The sequence below is a fragment of the Haliotis rufescens genome, unplaced genomic scaffold, assembly GCF_023055435.1.
Source record: "Haliotis rufescens isolate VD_foot unplaced genomic scaffold, xgHalRufe1.0.p SCAF_89, whole genome shotgun sequence".
NCBI classification, from domain to species: domain Eukaryota; kingdom Metazoa; phylum Mollusca; class Gastropoda; order Lepetellida; family Haliotidae; genus Haliotis; species Haliotis rufescens.
Genome location: NW_025964382.1, coordinates 1,219,986 through 1,241,061, shown reverse-complemented (window position 1 = coordinate 1,241,061; position 21,076 = coordinate 1,219,986). Strand labels below are relative to the sequence as shown.

The 21,076-nt window shown below is 38.0% G+C and overlaps 1 protein-coding gene across 1 annotated transcript in view; it reads left to right on the top strand.

Annotated features, from left to right (window-relative positions):
• Positions 1-485: 485 nt before the first annotated feature.
• LOC124150718 overlaps positions 486-21,076 on the top strand; it is a 38,079-nt gene continuing 17,488 nt past the window's right edge. The window contains exons 1-14 of the mRNA XM_048390298.1: positions 486-552; positions 2,923-3,090; positions 4,416-4,535; positions 4,994-5,113; positions 5,537-5,602; positions 11,759-11,878; positions 12,336-12,455; positions 12,876-12,941; positions 15,337-15,405; positions 16,526-16,645; positions 17,103-17,222; positions 17,643-17,708; positions 19,326-19,394; positions 20,515-20,634. Of these exons, the coding sequence (XP_048246255.1) occupies positions 3,018-3,090; positions 4,416-4,535; positions 4,994-5,113; positions 5,537-5,602; positions 11,759-11,878; positions 12,336-12,455; positions 12,876-12,941; positions 15,337-15,405; positions 16,526-16,645; positions 17,103-17,222; positions 17,643-17,708; positions 19,326-19,394; positions 20,515-20,634 (1,249 nt within the window). The 5' untranslated portion in view covers positions 486-552; positions 2,923-3,017. The remainder of the gene's footprint in view (positions 553-2,922; positions 3,091-4,415; positions 4,536-4,993; positions 5,114-5,536; positions 5,603-11,758; positions 11,879-12,335; positions 12,456-12,875; positions 12,942-15,336; positions 15,406-16,525; positions 16,646-17,102; positions 17,223-17,642; positions 17,709-19,325; positions 19,395-20,514; positions 20,635-21,076) is intronic.

The following is a 21,076-nucleotide window of genomic DNA, read 5'->3' as shown; positions in this document are numbered from 1 at the left end:
AGTCAAACAAATCGCCACTCTTTGATCGATTATGTCTGATCGATAATAACGTTGACCCTGGCGTCAAAAATAATAATAATGATAATAATTATGGCAATGTGTGTACTTGTATTGTGCAAGACTGCATACACCAGCTTGGTGCATGCACAAAGTACCCCAGTCAATTGATACCAGCTGCCAGAGCGTTATTGTGTATATAATTCAGCATGTAGGGACAGACTTTGTCGAGATAATGGCAAATGTCGTCTATGTTAATACATTCCTATGCTGCGTCAAATATTAATCTTAGTACAACTGATGCATATCACTCCCAAACGTTTTTACCCATTGGTACTGAGCAGGATTAAGAAAACCTTATAAATTGTTTCAGAAATAATACACAAAATCACTTTGTCCAATCAATTACCCTAGAAAATGTTCGCTCGACATGCTTGATGAAAATACTGTATTGACAAAGTAAATTTGTTCTTGATTCAGTTAGGAACATACGCTCGCAACGTGATGACGTCGTACATTGGAAAATTTCAAGGTGTATACAACGTTCCTGAAAAGGTGATATTTTTACTGATAATCCTTGAAATGACATTTCACGCTTATGTGCTTGCACTCTTTGTTTTTTTTAATTGTTTATTGTTTAACGCCGCACACAGCTATATTCCAGCTATATGACGACGGTCTGTAAATAATCGAGTCTGGACCAGATAACCCAGTGATTGGTTGCATGAGCATCGATCCACGCAATTTTCAATCGGATGACTTGCATCAACCGTCAGACCACCCGATCATGTTAATCGCCACTTACGGCAAGCATAGTCGCCTTTTACGGCAAGTATGGATTGCCGAAGACCTATTTTAACCTGGATCTTCACGGGTTGATAACATTTGTAATTAGCAATGGCGTTAAACCTGACTCGAGCAGGCAACCTAGTTATTGACATTAAGAACATCGATCTACACATTTGAGATACACATTCACCCAAGTCACTGAGCCTGACCGTCCGATCCCGTTGGTCGCCCCTTCCGCGGGTACATGTCATGTTGATATATAACGCTGTTGTTGTGGTAATTTGACCTGTAGTGTATGATTCTTGGCCATGTATTTGAGATATATTGACATTGAAAATGTCGCTATGGAACTGGGTCTAGTGGTAGAGCGTCTGCCCGTAGAGGGGAAGTACCGGGGTTCGATCCCCGGTCGCGTCATACCAAAAGACGTTGAAGGATGGTACATGTTTATATCCTGTCTGGCCCTCGGCATTAAGGGGCTAAAACAAGGACTGGTCGGCTCGGAGTCAGTATACTGAGTGGGGTATTCATGTTAAACTGCGGCATGGTATCTCAGTGGGCTAGCACTATAAATCGGCATCAGTCAGGACTAGTACAAGCAGCCACACAAACACACACACACACGTGCATGCACGTCGCTATATAAGTGCAAATTAAACCCAATTCCATCCTATTCCACCTCCACCTGTTGTAAGTCAAACATATGCCAAGAAAGGGTTCTGTTTACAAAGAACGTCCTTGTTCACGTTAATGTCCAAATTGAGACCAAGATGATTACAAATTGGTACCTATAAACCAAGAACATAATCAGGGCGTATGAGAGATTCAATTTTTTTAGCAAATATTATGCTTTAGACTGTTGAAGAAAGGGATTGTCTGCAACAAAAATGACATCGTTGCAATGTGTTTTTTACCAAAACATATTAAGGAATAGTTATAATTAATAAAAAATATATCTGGTCAAAACGTCAAAATTATTTTATTTGTGTGGAGCCCTTTGGCCCATATAAAAGAAATGCAATGCCAATAATACAACGTCAAGCACATTACATGGATATAATAAAAATATATCTGGTCAAAACGTCAAAATTATTTTATATGTGTGTTGCCCTTCTCGCCCATTTAAAAGAAATGCAATGCCAATAATACAACGTCAAGCATTACATCGTTATAATAAAAATATATCTGGTATCGCAGCTGTAGCTGAAAGTTTATGTATTCTCAATACAAGCTTTTTTTAAGTAGAAGTAACCTGAAACAGAATTTTAATTATTTTTAAACTAAAAATAATTTAAAAATACACAATAGAATTGATCGAAGGGCGTAAAATTATACATAATACCCAAGGAAAATCTGGAGACCTAAGGCACGTGAGAGGAACGTAAGACTACATCGAATGACATCGAGGTTGATGACAAGGTCATCGTGTACACGTCACAGTTTGAACACAAGGGTGTTTGTAAACCTCAAGCAAATTAATGCAAACCTATGGCTTGTGTCACATGTCAGAAAAGATATCAACCCCAATGAAACGCATTAAATGCACATAAAGCGGCTCTAATCACTTTGTTCTGCCACTCTGTACATACCAATACATGCAGAAAAGCCACATGGTCGGGTAGCCATACCGCATCACAAACTCGATACCTCTGGGAATATATCGCATGGCGAAGGTATTAGTATCCATGCCTTTGAGTATGGAGTGTCCGACAAAAGCCAAGCCTGATAACGCCATCACACCTTTTGTTACATTAATGTGACCTAATAATTGACGGTAATATTATTTCCGTCGATGCGGACTTGCGTAAAGTATGTACACCGGAGTTTACGTTAACTCCTCGATAGACACAAAACATATTTAAGTTTATTCTTATAAAATAAATAAGGCCACGATAATTACTTCAAGGATTGTATTTGAAGCAAAATTGTAGACAATAGTAGTGACATCTTTCGAAGCAATAATGCAACCCAGTCTACGTCAACCCTATTCTCAGCCAATCAGGACACCAGAAGTCCGCTCATAGGCGTGGCCTATGTTTGGGCTTATGCGCCTATTAGCAAAAACATTACTTGGCAGCCAATCAAATACTCTGAAACCACTTGCTGTTTATTATTGTACTATAAATGCTGTTCTAGCTTACGTTACTCGCAGTTTCTCCCTACCTGAGATACACATCGTGGTACACACAGGCGTGGTGACCACATCGACTGTACTGCGAGAACTGCCAACCATGACTGGGATAGTTGTCTCAGTTCTGGTAACTGTGTTACTGGCGTCTTCGGGGAGTGCAACACCGACTGAGGGTAAGGACGTGTCATCCTTTTTAACATCATATATCGCATGAAACACACATATGTGTATTCTGCGATCCATGTTGTGCTGTCCAGGTCGTTTGTAACTTGGAGTTGTGTCCCTTTGTCATGCCAGAATCCATTGATCGTAAACTCACAGTTATTCCTGATAAGGTTCTTGGTTGTAGCACCATGTTGGTGGAATTAAGTTTAAAGTCCTCACTCAGGAACGATATAACATTTTTTTTAAATTTTGACTTCAGATATTATTATATCTGACCATCTTGTATGTTATTGATGACCGTAAATGAAGATTTTATTTCAATTAGTTCTCTGAATCCTTTAATGTTGGTGTTTTCGAATCCATTATCCGCCAGCCTAGTGATATCACTGGCAGGAAAGTAAAATTGTAATTGCACCCACTTTATCAATTGTAACAAAGTGTAAACGTTGTCAGTATCTTATGAGATTGTTCTCGAATGCATCGTCCTACATCCGTACCAAATGTGACCCTTATCAGTGTCTTAATAAACAGTTTATATTGTTAATGTTGTCGATGGCTCTATTGCATTGATATCTGAGATTTGCGAGGTGTTATAACATACCAATCACTCGTAATGGTGACTGAATCAGGTGGTGAGAATAGGTGACTTGGTTGATGACGTCAGCGTGCCCCGATTGTCGGATCCAGACGTGATTATTTACAAGTCGTTGTCATATGGATGGGATATTGCTGACAACAAACAACAAAAAACAAACAAAAACAAAACTAAATTGCCAACAATTTACATACAATCTTTGATCACGCAAGGTCAAAAGGGTGGTCCATTTTTTTGTTGGGATATTATTGAAATAAATCCAAGTATACATAAATAGTATATATGGAAGTAATATCTCACGAAAGATCGCTAGTTCTTGCAACCAAAATCCACATGCCATAAGCACGGTATTTGGTTGCTGGCTTTTCCTGTAACTATTTCAAAAGCAATTCCCTTTATCATATATAAAAGCCATTAAAAAGTTTTGAAAGTGAAACCACGTAATAGTATGTGTTCAAACATCCTTTCCCGAGATTATAAAAAAGTAGAAGTATCAGTGTTTCAGGTACTGTCGTAACAAGAGCCATGCACATGTCTGTTGCAGATAACGCCATATGATGCGTCAAAGAAATACCAATATGGTATTGAATCGATGTTATGTCAGACTGTATACCATGTTTATGTAATACAGTTTTTGTCATGAAAAACATTTTATATCAAATGACGAAAACACAATGACTTGTCGACACGATAAGCGTGGTACAGATTGTTGTAGGCTGCATTACTATTTACTTCCAGACCCACATTGTAAGGATAAGTCAAACAGATGTCACACATATGCAAAGTCAGGGTTCTGTGCAAAGGAGAGTTCCATGTACACGTTCATGTCGATACACTGTCAGCGGACTTGTAATGTGTGTGAGTATTGTTTTGATGATCCACTATATTTATCCCTCATCCCAAATGGATCGGGTGGTCATTGTCGCTTTCCTGTCAGTGTACCATCATTGGTGCTGTCTTCCAAAACTGGTTTGTCTGATCAAGGGTTCCTTATTTACACAAGACTGTCTTTGCCAAGAAGCATATGAAACCAAGAGGTAAAACGTCAGGCAGCAAACGATATGGTCACTCTAGAAAATCCTTGAAACGTAGCCAGAAATGGATGGCTTCTGACAAAGATTGGAAATGTTTAATCTCCACATGATTCAACTTTGGTGTTGCATCTTAACATGCTCAAAATCTACATATACCTTCATGTCATGTTTCAAAATATAACACATAATACTGCACAATAACTACAACTCCAACTGTCTCCTGTGCCATAATTGATAAGGATGATCGGCTGGTTTGGAGCCTGTATATTGATTTACTTCCAGGCCCTCCTTGTAAGGACAAGTTAAAAATATGTCCAACCTATGCGAAGATGGGATACTGCTCTATGGGGCATAACATGTTCCCATTCATGTTCAGAACCTGTCCTGAAGCGTGTAATCTTTGTAAGTATTGTTTCATTCAAAAACGCTATCAATACCTCAATAAAATGTTATTGGGTTGTCTGACTGCATTAATGTAGCTGAAATATTTCTGTCTGAAGCTTTGATGAAGAATTCACTTTTCCCTGTTGTTGTTAGCATTACATAAACTGCAAAGACTAAAGGATATTCTTTTTAATAATAATACTAACACTCAGAAAAAAAGGTTCTGCTCCTTCTTCGTGTTCACCTATGTAAGAATTGTTCGAATCCAGGTTAGTACACTGTTTCACAATGCCATTTGATTGTCATGAACAGACAACTCTGAACAACGAATTGTTGGGATCAGCCGACAGGTTCACCTGTGCCTAAACACTGCAAAACGTTTTGTCCCGATTATTTTCCTGACATGTGTGAGTCTTGATTGTTACACTTTCTATTTTACAGGTGGAGACTCTAAACATCCTCATCAACATGACACAACATCGCTTCCTCCACCACGAACAGTTGAAAGTATGTCTTGTTTTTGCATTGAGATTAACTCAAATAAACTGATCACATACTCCTTGTATGATAGGAGACTCAATTAATTGGACCGCATGGACAAACTCGTTTCACACACACACATGCCTTGTCGACATGCCTTAGATTTTGTTATCCGTGTCATACACATCCCAATGACACACTTCCCTTGGAACATTGTCAGGGGTAATGATTAAATATTCTATTATATTTGTATATATTCCACAGCTTTAGTCATCCCTGAATGCGTTTACGTAAGAGGTGAAAGGGAATTTGTAGGTTTGTAAGAGGATTGTGAAACAGTTGTGAAAGCTAAATGTGGTCTCCAATATATACTCTTTTGTTTTCATAACAGTTTCAGTTGTCATGTCGAGGCAACACATGTCAGTAGCACACAAATTGCATGTGTAATGACGTTCAGATCAAACACAAGTATCTTGTGGTATTTGTATCTTAAACGCTCAATTCCATTCAGAATTTAGTTACCCTTCAGGGGATGAATTAATAGTCACTTGGGCCTTTATTGTATTTAACACATGTCCGCGTCCTACCCATTTAACTTTACGGCTCAATATACTCTGCTAAGGCAGAAGTCGACTCTTAAAGACTTAGCAACAACATCATACGCTGGAAGTCTGTCTCAAGTTGAAGATTAGCTTTTTCTACCGTCGGTTCCTGATGCACGATCAAAAGCCGGAGTCACTGTCCAGCAGTGAAGACATAACCTAGTGACGTAACTGTTCACATATAAGACGTATGTGACGATGTGTGGTTTCAACATGTACTTGTTTACTTAAAGCCTTAATGCTTTAGCTTGGTTTATTTAATATTTTAACTTCAGTTTGGGCTTATCTTTGTTACTACGCCTTAATGCCATCGGTTTATATATAAGTTTGGATACTTACATCTGCTCGCTTTCGAAACTTTTTTCAAAATTACGAGTCGGATTCACTTTGTGTGACGCGTTACTATGGCTAAAGTGATTGGGTAATATTATACAAAAACAATAAACATATTTATACTTTATAATATCCTGTCAAAAAAGGATAGTAAAATAAATAGAATATCATATATTTATATTGAAAAGCAGGACTTCCATCACCCCTCTACCTGCTGCCGATTATCAGAATTTAGCCAAAATTACATCAAACAAATATTCTGGGATTAACATAGTGAAATATGCTTATCGGTAATCTGTAGTTCCGTTTACGCCATTCATTGAGTGATGTACGTGTAGTCTCGTCGCGAATAGGTGGAAATTGATGATTCAACCTTAAGTAATAATCACTCATTCATTCATTCCTTGAGTAATAACTAAACGGCATAATGCCCCTGAAAACCAAGTTGAAAATGTATGAAAGTCTTTATACAGGGACCTTGTGCTCCCTGAAAACCAAGTGGAAGTTTCGTGACCCGTTCCACCACCACTTCCCATATGTGTGTTCAATCATATCGATCATCAAACATCTGTGTTTTAAGGGCCATATGTTAACAAAGTAAAGGCTTTGAGTTCAATCATACATCACATTTCAAGGAAAGGATAGTTCAATCCAAGTTCATATAATTAATGTATGAAGCATGATTGGAGGTCTGCATTACTGACTTTATCCAATAAAACACTGGCATACCTTGGTGCAACTCAAACAGTGTTTATAGTGATATCATTCGTGGTAGTAACAAAATTAATCTGGAGATCATCCCAATCGTTTTAAGCATCACATTAACTGCAAAGAGTGAAGCATATTCTTTTTAATAATATACCCGGGCGTAAGATAAACACCTTCAGGTACAAAATACACATTTTCCCTTGGTAAGAATATTTTGATGATAGGGTAGTACACTGTTTCGCCATAGTGAGTGAATGAGTGAGTTGAGTTAAACGCCGCTCTTTACATTATTTCAGTGCTATCAGGGCGTTTCAGATTAACTATGCGAGGAATGCCCGAATAATCGAAGGTCTGATTCCCATAGCATGCTTAGTTTTTGGGTGCCATTGTACCCATCTTACAAACTAAGTTCACCATGTTGTTTAGCTTGCTTAAACCATTACCTAACATTATTTCTTGGTGTGCTCGTAAAAATTTACTGCGGTCACCCCGAAATCCAAAATGGCGTCCAAGATGGCCGCCAAAGTGGGAAAATTTCTCAATGCACTCATTACTCTGTCAAAACAATAACAAGTCAGCTTTTTCAAAATCGGAAATGCATTTATAGGTGCACATATACATTTTTAATGCAAAATAATTCAGAATTCTGCAAAAATAGTACTTTTATAAAGTTAAATAATGAATTTTGTAGAAAAAAGTGCAACATATTTACATATCTGAGATTAGACTCAAACTCAAAGGAAAATTGTTTTTAAATCAAAGTCCATTTTCATGATGTCAAAATGTTTCACACTCACTAGTACTGTATTTGATTCAGTAAATGATGTTTGAAGAGCTTTGATGCATTCAGATGCATCATTTCATTGGACAAAGTTGATTCAGATATCACTGTCTGTGTCTGAAGATGAGTTTGACTCCATGTCTGAATCATGGATATCGCCATCAGGTATTTCAACTGAAGAATCTTCTGAAGGAAGTATGTCCACTTCAGCACCAGTGTTTCTTGACTTGTTCTGGCATCCTGAGACACAAGAACACAGTCCTGTAAATTTCAGACTGTTCTTTACACATCCACACCTCTTTGTTTGGCAATCAGTTTTGCAGCTGCAGCAGGTCATTGCTAGGACTGATGACAGTGCTGGTTGTACATCCATCCATTTAATTTCAAACTTTTTATCTGCCACAAACCATCCATGTCCATTTGGAGAAGGTGGTTGCTGGTCCTGTTTCAGACAATTTCTGGAGAGGAATGCTTGGTAATTAGCACGCTGTACTTTCTTTCTCAGAACATTCTGGCATGGAGGTAGTTTCTCTGGATCTGATGTTCCTGATCCAAACATGATTGTCCGCAGTGTATTTACACTGTATGTTAAAACCGGATTCAGATGTTTGGTTCTGGAATTGAAGCTGTAGAAGATGCAAGTTGCTGCTTCACACGATTTCAATAGATCGTCAGTTACTTCTGAGCTTTTTCCAAGTGAAGCCAATGCATTGCAGAAGATTGCATCATTTTCAAGAAGCCAGAGTATGCCCATTTTTCCTCGTCCCTTGAAGGCACTAGTACTGTCGCAACCAGTGAAAGGATGAGCTCCTATAAGACCTTCACATTCATCTACTCCAAGACAAAGTGGTCCTTCACCTTCAAATGGATTGTTCCATTTTGTTATTGTGTTCATGATGTGCTGCACTTTCTCTTCATCTTCTCTGACCCGTATCTTGCCCAGTCAGAGAAGTGCACCGTCTCATAAACTCAGCTCTCTGAGTTGACAGGATTTCCCATTTCCGTGTTGCTGCTGGTTTCATGCTGATATCTGCTACACCTCCTGGAGCCTTAGAATCTCTGTAAACACCCATTTCAGTTTCTTGGTCAGCAGGAACTCTGCCAAATGGGTTATTTTTACTCTTCTGGATGGTGAAGAGGGATCCATTAAGAAGCTGCTCTTGGCAATCTGGGTGTGTGTTTTCAAGGTTCAGCATCATTAGCAAGTAGAGAGGTTTGTATCGTCCATATACATTTCTTCCACAGGCAAAAAACCAGGGGAGCATTTCAATTTCAGAGTGTAGACTTAGTTTCCAGTCACCTGTTCAAGCAGCTCGCACATGCCGCAAGAGTATCCCAACCATTTCGAGATACATTGACCAGAACTTTCCATTTGGTCCAAGAGATTAGATGTATGAGTTGTAGAGTGACAACACAAATCTGAAGGTGTCTGAGGTTGTTAGAGTGGCAAGTCTCTAAGGTGACATATCATGACGAATACCATCAATTTCAGACTTCAAGATTTCAAGACATCTTCCATGATCAAGGTGTTTGACAAACGCTGCAAAACGAAGTCTCTCACAAGCTTCAGCAACAAGCGTGTGGGCATAGAACCCACGCTCCCAGTGCTCTCCTTGAAGGACCTTGTCAACTGATCCTTCTGCCAAAATTCCTGCCTCAATGAAGATGTCACGCAGTCCAGCATTACCAAAGAGGAAACCAGCACATGCCATGAACCGCATACTTGTATGAAATGGCCCCTGATGCAACACAATTCGGTTCATTTTAGGATCAGAATCCTGTTTGCTGTGGATAACTTCTATGGCTTTGGTCCATATTCCCATATCAACTACCACTTGGACAGAACAAGAACCTCTGCCATGATCATCATCCATTGTTTTGTCAGTCATCTCAATGATCTGGTCAGAAACGTATAGATCACACTATGATCAGGGGGTTTGTGGATGGTTTGGCAGTATCCAATTATGTGAGGCTCCATTGGTGTAGAGGGCTGGGTAGCGCTGTTAAATCCCTTCCATCCTGGGACAGCTTGCTCTGATGGTTCCACGTTTTTGCCTAAGTTGAAATCCATTCGGGACAGTTGCCATACCAAATCGACCTGCTTAGCCTTTTTTGCACTTTTTGAATCCAGTGTAGTCAGCAGTTGAGCAGCATTATTATATCGAGGAGGTTCTGGTCTTTTGCTTATGATGCATGCTAGAGACAGAGACAGATATGGATTTGCGTCCAGTTCGGGGGTGATTCTCTGATTGACCTGTAGGAGGTTCTCGATTAGCATCATGTCCAGGTAATCTTGCTTGAGCCATGTATCCAGTTGATCATGGCCCTGTAGTGATCCTGAGAAATGACCTCTGTTTTTGTAGTCATTGTTGTCCCAACCAAACAAAGAAGGTACATTGGAGCCACTCCCTGCGGCATATGGTAGCCAAGATCGTTCTGAGATGTCAGAATCTCTGCATTTGCAGTATCCATCTCTTGAAGAAGTGATTTATTTATGCAGTGCTGATGTTTGTTCAACAGAGATACGAAGACTCTTGTCTGTATTTTTGAATGCACAAATCTGTTGTGAACAATAACAAAGCAATGTACTTACCGACACTAAGATAATTTTGCAAAATTTTGTCCTCCAGTGGAGTCTGTTTATCCTTGACAACATTCTTTGAGACAGCACTTCCTGTACTACTTGCAAGACAACTGTTTATAGTAGTGATTATAAGCATAACCACTTTAAATGTTTTTGTTTTTTTATTTGTTTTTTTAACTGTTCAATGATGTTATTCTTGAATATACTGAATGCATGTATTCGTTTACAGTGCAGAAGATAGTTTTATGCTGCTATGCTTTTTAATTTCTCACCCTTATTGACAGATGAATTCCATATTTTTGGTCATTATTTGTAGTTTGATGAAACCTAATATACCTTTAATGAATATTTACTGAACCGAAAGTGGTTAATTTGTATTATCCTATTCCAAATTGCAGTTCTGATTGGTATATCCATACAAAAAATACCCTGTTTTCTATTAAAGAATATAATTAATTTGAACTTGGCATCCATTTTGAACTAGTAATTCCGTTCTAAAATTTTATATTTGGTGCCCAAACAAAATATATATATATTACACATCAGCTGTTCATGGTCAGAAGTGATTTATGATTAATATTTGATAAACAAATGGGATATATAGTGAAGTTAATAGGTTAGGTAGAAAAGTGGCGGCCATCTTGGCGGCCATCTTGGATTTCAGGGTGACCGCAGTGAAAAAAATTGAGCACACCAAAATATTATTCTTTCCCATCACATAATCTATCAATCTAAATAGGTGAACTTAGTTTGTAAAGCGGGTACAATGGGAGTGTCAGATATGAGAAACAGACCTTCGCTTAGAAGTGATGCAGGTCTCAGTCGTTTCACAATACCATTTGAATGTAAAACAAATGTATTGCCTGCAACACTGTCTCTCTGATAATCCATACATCCTTTCCTGAGATTATTTAAAAGTAGAAGTATCAGTGTTTCAGGTACTGTCGTAACAAGAGCCATACACATGTCTGTGACAGATAACCCCGTATGATGTTGCGTCCATGTAAAACCAAAATTGAATTGAATTGGATGTTATGTCAGACTGTATACCATGTTTATGTAATACAGTTTTTGTGATGAAAAGCTATTCATATCAAATGACGAAAACACAATGACTTGTCGACACGATAAGCGTGGTACAGAGTGTTGTAGGCTGCATTACTATTTACTTCCAGACCCACATTGTAAGGATAAGTCAAACAGATGTCACGCATTTGCAAAGTCAGGGTTTTGTGCAAAGGAGAGTTCCATGTACACGTTCATGTCGATACACTGTCAGCGGACTTGTAATGTGTGTGAGTATTGTTTTGATGATCCATTATATTTATCCCTCATCCCAACTGGATCGGGTGGTCATTGTCGCTTTCGTGTCAGTGTACCATCATTGGTCCTGTCTTCTAAAACTGGTTTGTCTGGTCAATGGTTCTTTATTTAAACAAGTCTGTCTTTGCCAAGAGCATATGAAACCAAGAGATAAAACGTCAGGAAACAAACGATATGGTCACTCTAGAAAGTCCTTGAAACGTAGCCAAAAATGGATGGCTTCTGACAAAGATAGGAAATGTTTAATCTCTACATGATTCAACTTTGGTGTTGTATCTTAACATGCTCAAAATCTACATATACCTTCATGTCATGGTCCAATATATAATATATAATACTGCACAATTACTACAACTCCAACTGTCTCCTGTGCCATAATTGATAAGGATGATTGGCTGGTTTGGATCCTGTATATTGATTTACTTCCAGGCCCACCTTGTAAGGACAAGTTAGAAATATGTCCATGGTATTCCAAGAAGGGATACTGCTATATGGGGCATTCCATGTTCCCATATATGTTCAGAACCTGTCCACAAACGTGTAATCGCTGTAAGTATGGTTTCATTCAAAAACGCTATCAATACCTCAATAAAATGTAATTTTGTTGTCCCACTGCCTTGATGTAGTTGAAATATTTCTGTCTGAAGCTTTGATGAAGAATTCACTTTTCCCTGTTGTTGTTAGCATTACATAAACTGCAAAGACTAAAGGATATTCTTTTTAATAATATACCAACACTCAGAAAAAAGGTCCTGCTCCTTCTTCATTTTACCTATGTAAGAATTGTTCGAATCCAGGTTAGTACACTGTTTCCCAATACCATTTGATTGTCATGAAAAGACAACTCTGCGCAACGAATTGTTGGGATCAGCCGACAGGTTCACCTGTGCCTTAACACTGCAAAACGTTTTGTCCCGATTATTTTCCTGACATGTTTGAGTCTTGATTGTTACACTTTCAATTTTACAGGTGGAGACTCTGAAGGTCCTCATCAACATGACACAACATCGCTTCCTCCACCACGAACAGTTGAAAGTATGTCTTGTTTTTGCATTGAGATTAACTCAAATACACTGATCACATACTCCTTGTATGATAGTAGACTAATTTAATTGGACCGCATGGACAAACTCGTTTCACACACACACATGCCTTGTCGACATGCCTTAGATTTTGTTATCCGTGTCATACACATCCCAATGACACACTTCCCTTGGAACATTGTCAGGAGTAATGATTAAATGTTCTATTATATTTGTATATATTCTTCAGATTTAGTCATCCCTGAATGCGTTTACGTAAGAGGTGAAAGGGAATTTGTAGGTTTGTAAGAGGATTGTGAAACAATTGTGAAAGTTACATGTGGTCTCCAATATATACACTTTTGTTACACTTCATAACAGTTTCAGTTGTCATGGCGAGACAATACATGTCAGTAGCACACAAGTTGCATGTGTAATGACGTTCAGATCAAACACAAGCCTCTTGTGGTATTTGTATCTTAAACGCTCAATTCCATTCAGAATTAAGTTACCCTTCAGGCGATGAATTAATAGTCACTTGGGCCTTATATGTGAACTACATGATAAAGACTGGCTATAGATCGCCAGAAACTGAAGGTAGATCAACCTACTGGAGTCCTACTACAAGTATTTTATGGTAAAGTATCTTAAACGTTAAATTCCATTCAGAATTTAGTTACCTTTCAGGTGATGAATTAATAGTCACTTGAGCCTTTATTGTATTTAACACATGTCCGCGTCCTACCTATATAACTTTACGGCTCAATATACTCTGCTAAGGCAGAAGTCGACTCTTAAACACTTAGCAACAACAACATACGCTGGAAGTCTGTCTCAAGTTGAAGATTAGCTTTTTCTACCGTCGGTTCCTGATGCACGATCAAAAGCCGGAGTCACTGTCCAGCAGTGAAGACAGAACCTAGTGACGTAACTGTTCACATATAAGACGTATGTGACGATGTGTGGTTTCAACATGTACCTGTTTACTTAAAGCTTTAATGCTTTAGCTTGGTTTATTTAATATTTTAACTTCCGTTTTGGCTTATCTTTGTTACTACGCCTTAATGCCATCGGTTTATATATAAGTTTGTATACTTACATCTGCTCGCTTTCGACACATATTTCAAAAACACGAGTCGGATTCTCTTTGTGTGACGCGTTACTATGGCTAAAGTGATTGGGTAATATTATACATAAACAATAAACATATTTATTCTTTATAATATTCTTTCAAAAAAGGATAGTAAAATAAATAGAATATCATATATTAATATTAAAAACTATTATGAAACAATGAAACATATCACTTTTCATAACAATACATGATAAAGACTGGCTATAGATCGCCAGCAACTGAAAGTAGATCACCCCACTTGAGTCCAAGGGGTATTTCTTCTACTTTCATGGTACCCTAGCAGGATTTCCACCATCACTCTACCTGCTGGCGATTATCATCAAATGTAGTCAAAATTATATAAACAAATATTTTGGGATTAAAATATTGAAATATGCCTATCGGTAATCTGTAGTTCCTTTTACCCATTCCTTGAGTGATGTTCTTGAAGTCTCGTCGAGAATAGGTTGAAATTGATGATTCAACCTAAAGTAATATTCACTCACTCATTCATTCATTCCTTGAGTAATAACTAAACGGCATAATGCCCCTGAAAACCAAGTGGAAAATGTATGACAGTCTTTTTCCAGGGACCTTGTGCTCCCTGAAAACCAAGTGGAAGTTTCGTGACCCGATCCACCACCACTTCCCATATGTGTGTTCAATCATATCGATCATCAAACATCTGTGTTTTAAGGGCCATATGTTAACAAAGTAAAGGCTTTGAGTTCAATCATACCTCACATTTCAAGGAAAGGATAGTTCAATCCAAGTCCATATAATTAATGTATGAAGTATAATTGGAGGTCTGCATTACTGACTTTATCCAATAAAACACTGGCTTCCCTTGGTGCAACTCAAACAGTGTTTATAGTGATATCATTCGTGGTAGTAACAAAATTAATCTGGAGATCATCCCACTCCTTTTAAGCATCACATAAACTGCAAAGAGTGAAGCATATTCTTTTTAATAATATACCCGGGCGTAAGATAAACACCTTCAGGTAAAAAATACACATTTTCCCTTGGTAAGAATATTTTGATGATAGGGTAGCACACTGTTTCGCCATAGTGAGTGAATGAGTGAGTTGAGTTAAACGCCGCTCTTTACATTATTTCAGTGCTATCAGGGCGTTTCAGCTTAATGTGCGAGGAATGCCCGAAGTGATGCAGGTTTAATTCGTTTCACAATACCATTTCAATGTTACAAAACGTATTGCCTGCAACACTGTCTCTCTGATAATCCACACATCAGAGAGTCTTTGTTCTTACACTTTGTTACTTTGCTTTACAGGTGACGGAAACTCCCAACCTCCTCATCAACTTGAAACAACATCTCTCCCTCCGCCACGAACTGATGAAAGTATGTCGCATTTTTGCCTTGCGATGAACGCAACTACATTAATCATATAATCTTCGGATGTCATGTGGTCAGAGGGATGTTTTAGCTTGTACGAGTTTGCCAAGTAACGTCTCGTTTTTACTTACTGGTCGTTTGAACATGTCTTTGTGTTTCATATTTTTGAAACCTTTATTGTATGGAATCGAAAATTAGCACAAAGCCTTAATAACAAAATGAATTATAGACTGAAAAGAAGCTACTTTGCAGTGCGCTGTTCTATCCTTGTTAATATGGCATTTAACATGTCATTAAGTGACTGGTCATGTAATTAATTACAATTCAAATTTGTCCTTTTATATGGTTCTAAACAGTGATACCCTGAGTTTTGCGTGATGTTGTTACGTACCAATGACTTGTAATGGTGATTCAATCAGGTTGACAGAATCGGTAACTTGGTTGATGACGTGTCAAGATGCCGCAACGGCCAATGATGACTGGATTGTCTGATCCAGACGCAATTATTTAATGTGGAATGAATATTGCTGACAACAAACAACAAACCAAAACAAAACTAAGTTGCCAACACTTTACACAAAATCTTTGATCCTGCAATGTCCAAAGGGTGGTCCATTTCTTGTTGGGATATACTTGACATTAATCCATATATACATAAATAGTATATTTGGAAGTAATATCTCACGAGGATCGTTAGTTCTTGCAACTAAAATCCACATGCGATAATAACGGTATTTGGTTGCTGGCTTTTTTTGGAAATGTTTCAAAAGCAATTGCCTTTATCATATATACAAGTCATTAAAACGTTTTGTAAGTGAAACCACGTAATAGTATGTGCTCAAACATCCTTTCCCGAGATTATCAAAAAGTAGAAGTATCAGTGTTTCAGGTACTGTCGTAACAAGAGCCATGCACATGTCTGTGACAGATAACCCCATATGATGTTGCGTCCATGTAAAACCAATATGGTATTGAATTGGATGTTTTGTCAGACTGTATGCCATGTTTATGTAATACAGTTTTTGTCATGAAAAATATTTCATATCAAATGACGAAAACACAATGACTTGTCGACACGATGAGCGTGGAACAGAGAGTTGTAGGCTGCATTACTATTTACTTCCAGACCCACATTGTAAGGATAAGTCAAACAGATGTCAAGCACATGCAAAGAAAGGGTTTTGTGCAAAGGAGAGTTCCATGTACACGTTCATGTCGATACACTGTCAACGAACTTGTAATGTGTGTGAGTATTGTTTTGATGATCCACTATATTTATCCCTCATCCCAAATGGATCGGGTGGTCATTGTCGCTTTCGTGTCAGTGTGCCATCATTGGTCCTGTCTTCTAAAACTGGTTTGACTGGTCAAGGGTTCCTTATTTACACAAGTCTGTCTTTGTCAAGAGGATATGAAACCAAGAGATAAAACGTCAGGAAGCAAACGATATGATCATTCTAGAAAGTCCTTGAAACGTAGCCACAAATGGATAGCTTCTGACAAAGATTGGAAATGTTTAATCTCCACATGATTCAACTTTGGTGTTGCATCTTAAAATGTTCAAAATCTACATATACCTTCATGTCATGTTCCAATATATAATATATAATACTGCACAATAACAACAAATCTAACTGTCTCCTGTGCCATAATTGATAAGGATGATTGCCTGGTTTGGATCCTGTATATTGATTTACTTCCAGGCCCACCTTGTAAGGACAAGTTAAAAATATGTCCAACCTATGCGAAGATGGGATACTGCTCTATGGGGCTTACCATGTTCCAATTCATGTTCAGAACCTGTCCACAAACGTGTAATCGTTGTAAGTATTGTTTCATTCAAAAACGCTATCAATACCTCAATAAAATGTAATTTTGTTGTCACACAGCCTTGATGTAGTTGAAATATTTCTGTCTGAAGCTTTGATGAAGAATTCACTTTTCCCTGTTGTTGTTAGCATTACATAAACTGCAAAGACTAAAGGATATTCTTTTTAATAATATACCAACACTCAGAAAAAAGGTTCTGCTCCTTCTTCATTTTACCTATGTAAGAATTGTTCAAATCAAGGTTAGTACACTGTTTCACAATACCATTTGATTGTCATGAAAAGACAACTCTGCACAAGGAATTGTGGGGATCAGACGACAGGTTCTCCTGTGCCTTAACACTGCAAAACGTTTTGTCCCGATTATTTTCCTGACATGTGTGAGTCTTGATTGTTACACTTTCTATTTTACAGGTGGAGACTCTGAACGTCCTCATCAACATGAAACAACATCGCTTCCTCCACCACGAACAGTTGAAAGTATGTCTTGTTTTTGCATTGAGATTAACTCAAATACACTGATCACATACTCCTTGTATGATAGTAGACTAATTTAATTGGACCGCATGGACAAACTCGTTTCACACACACACATGCCTTGTCGACATGCCTTAGATTTTGTTATCCGTGTCATACACACCCTAATGACACACTTCCCTTGGAACATTGTCAGGAGTAATGATTACATGTTCTATCATATTTGTATATATGCCTCAGATTTAGTCATCCCTGAATGCGTTTACGTAAGAGGTGAAAGGGAATTTGTAGATTTGTAAGAGGATTGTGAACCAGTTGTGAAAGTTACATGTGGTCTCCAATATATACACTTTTGTTTGCATAACAGTTTCAGTTGTCATGGCGAGACAGTACATGTCAGTAGCACACAAATTGCATGTGTAATGACGTTCAGATCAAACACAAGCATCTTGTGGTATTTGTATCTTAAACGCTTAATTCCATTCAGAATTAAGTTACCCTTCAGGCGATGAATTAATAGTCACTTGGGCCTTATATGTGAACTACATGATAAATACTGGCTATAGATCGCCAGCAACTGAAGGTAGATGAACCTACTGGAGTCCAAGGGGTATTTCTTCTACTTTCATGGTACCCTAGGAGGATTTCCACCATCCCTCTACATGCTGGCGATTATCAGCAAATTTAGCCAAAATTAAATCAAACAAATATTCTGGGATTAAAATATTGAATTATGCCTATCGGTAATCTGTAGTTCCCTTTACACCATTCATTGAGTGATGTTCTTGAAGTCTCGTCGAGAATAGGTGGAAAATTGATGATTCAACGTAAAGTAATATTCACTCATTTATTCATTCATTCATTGAGTAATAAACGACATAATGCCCCTGCAAACCAAGTGGAAAATGTATGACAGTCTTTTTCCAGGGACCTTGTGCTTCCTGCAAACTAAGTGAAAGTTTCGTGACCCGTTCAACCACCACTTCCCATGTGTGTTCAATCATATCAATCATCAAACATCTGTATTTTAAGGGCCATATGTTAAAAAGGAAAGGATTTGAGTTCAATCAATTTCAAGGAAAGGATAGTTCAATCCAAGTCTATATAATAAATGTATGAAGCATAATTGGAGGTCTGCATTACTGATTTTTTCCAATAAAAACCTGGCATACCTTGGTGCAACTCAAACAGTGTTTATAGTGATATCATTCGTGGTAGTAACAAAATTAATCTGGAGTTCATTGCATCCGTTTAAAGCATCACATAAACTGCAAAGAGTGAAGCATATTCTTTTTAATAATATACCCGGGCGTAAGATAAACACCTTCAGGTAAAAAATACACATTTTCCCTTGGTAAGAATATTTTGATGACAGGGTAGTACACTGTTTCGCCATAGTGAGTAAATGAGTGAGTTGAGTTAAACGCCGCTCTTTACATTATTTCAGTGCTATCAGGGCGTTTCAGCTTAATGTGCGAGGAATGCCCGAAGTGATGCAGGTCTCAGTTCTTTCACAATACCATTTCAATGTTACAAAACGTATTGCCTGCAACACTGTCTCTCTGATAATCCACACATCAGAGAGTCTTTGTTCTTACACTTTGTTACTTTGCTTTACAGGTGACGGAAACTCCCAACCTCCTCAGCAACTTGAAACAACATCTCTCCCTCCGCCACGAACTGATGAAAGTATGTCGCATTTTTGCCTTGCGATGAACGCAACTACTTTAATCATATAATCTTCGGATGTCATGTGGTCAGAGGGATGTTTTAGCTTGTACGAGTTTGCCAAGTAACGTCTCGTTTTTACTTACTGGTCGTTTGAACATGTCTTTGTGTTTCATATTTTTGAAACCTTTATTGTATGGAATCGAAAATTAGCACAAAGCCTTAATAACAAAATGAATTATAGACTGAAAAGAAGCTACTTTGCAGTGCGCTGTTCTATCCTTGTTAATATGGCATTTAACATGTCATTAAGTGACTGGTCATGTAATTAATTACAATTCAAATTTGTCCTTGTATATGGTTCTAAACAGTGATACCCTGAGTTTTGCGTGATGTTGTTACGTACCAATGACTTGTAATGGTGATTCAATCAGGTTGACAGAATCGGTAACTTGGTTGATGACGTGTCAAGATGCCGCAACGGCCAATGATGACTGGATTGTCTGATCCAGACGCAATTATTTAATGTGGAATGAATATTGCTGACAACAAACAACAAACCAAAACAAAACTAAGTTGCCAACACTTTACACAAAATCTTTGATCCTGCAATGTCCAAAGGGTGGTCCATTTCTTGTTGGGATATACTTGACATAAATCCATATATACATAAATAGTATATTTGGAAGTAATATCTCACGAGGATCGTTAGATCTTGCAACTAAAATCCACATGCGATAATAACGGTATTTGGTTGCTGGCTTTTTTTGGAAATGTTTCAAAAGCAATTGCCTTTATCATATATACAAGTCATTAAAACGTTTTGTAAGTGAAACCACGTAATAGTATGTGCTCAAACATCCTTTCCCGAGATTATCAAAAAGTAGAAGTATCAGTGTTTCAGGTACTGTCGTAACAAGAGCCATGCACATGTCTGTGACAGATAACCCCATATGATGTTGCGTCCATGTAAAACCAATATGGTATTGAATTGGATGTTTTGTCAGACTGTATGCCATGTTTATGTAATACAGTTTTTGTCATGAAAAATATTTCATATCAAATGACGAAAACACAATGACTTGTCGACACGATAAGCGTGGTACAGAGAGTTGTAGGCTGCATTACTATTTACTTCCAGACCCACATTGTAAGGATAAGTCAAACAGATGTCAAGCACATGCAAAGAAAGGGTTTTGTGCAAAGGAGAGTTCTATGTACACGTTCATGTCGATACACTGTCAGCGGACTTGTAATGTGTGTGAGTATTGTTTTGATGATCCACTATATTTATCCCTCATCCCAAATGGATCGGGTGGTCATTGTCGCTTTCCTGTCAGTGTGCCATCATTGGTCCTGTCTTCCAAAACTGGTTTGACTGGTCAAGGGTTCCTTATTTACACAAGTCTGTCTTTGTCAAGAGGATATGAAACCAAGAGGTAAAACGTCAGGAAGCAAACGATATGGTCATTCTAGAAAGTCCTTGAAACGTAGCCACAAATGGATAGCTTCTGACAAAGATTGGAAATGTTTAATCTCCACATGATTCAACTTTGGTGTTGCATCTTAAAATGTTCAAAATCTACATTTACCTTCATGTCATGGTCCAATATATAATATATAATACTGCACAATAACAACAACTCAAACTGTCCCCTGTGCCATAATTGATAAAGATGATTGGCTGGTTTGGAGCCTGTATA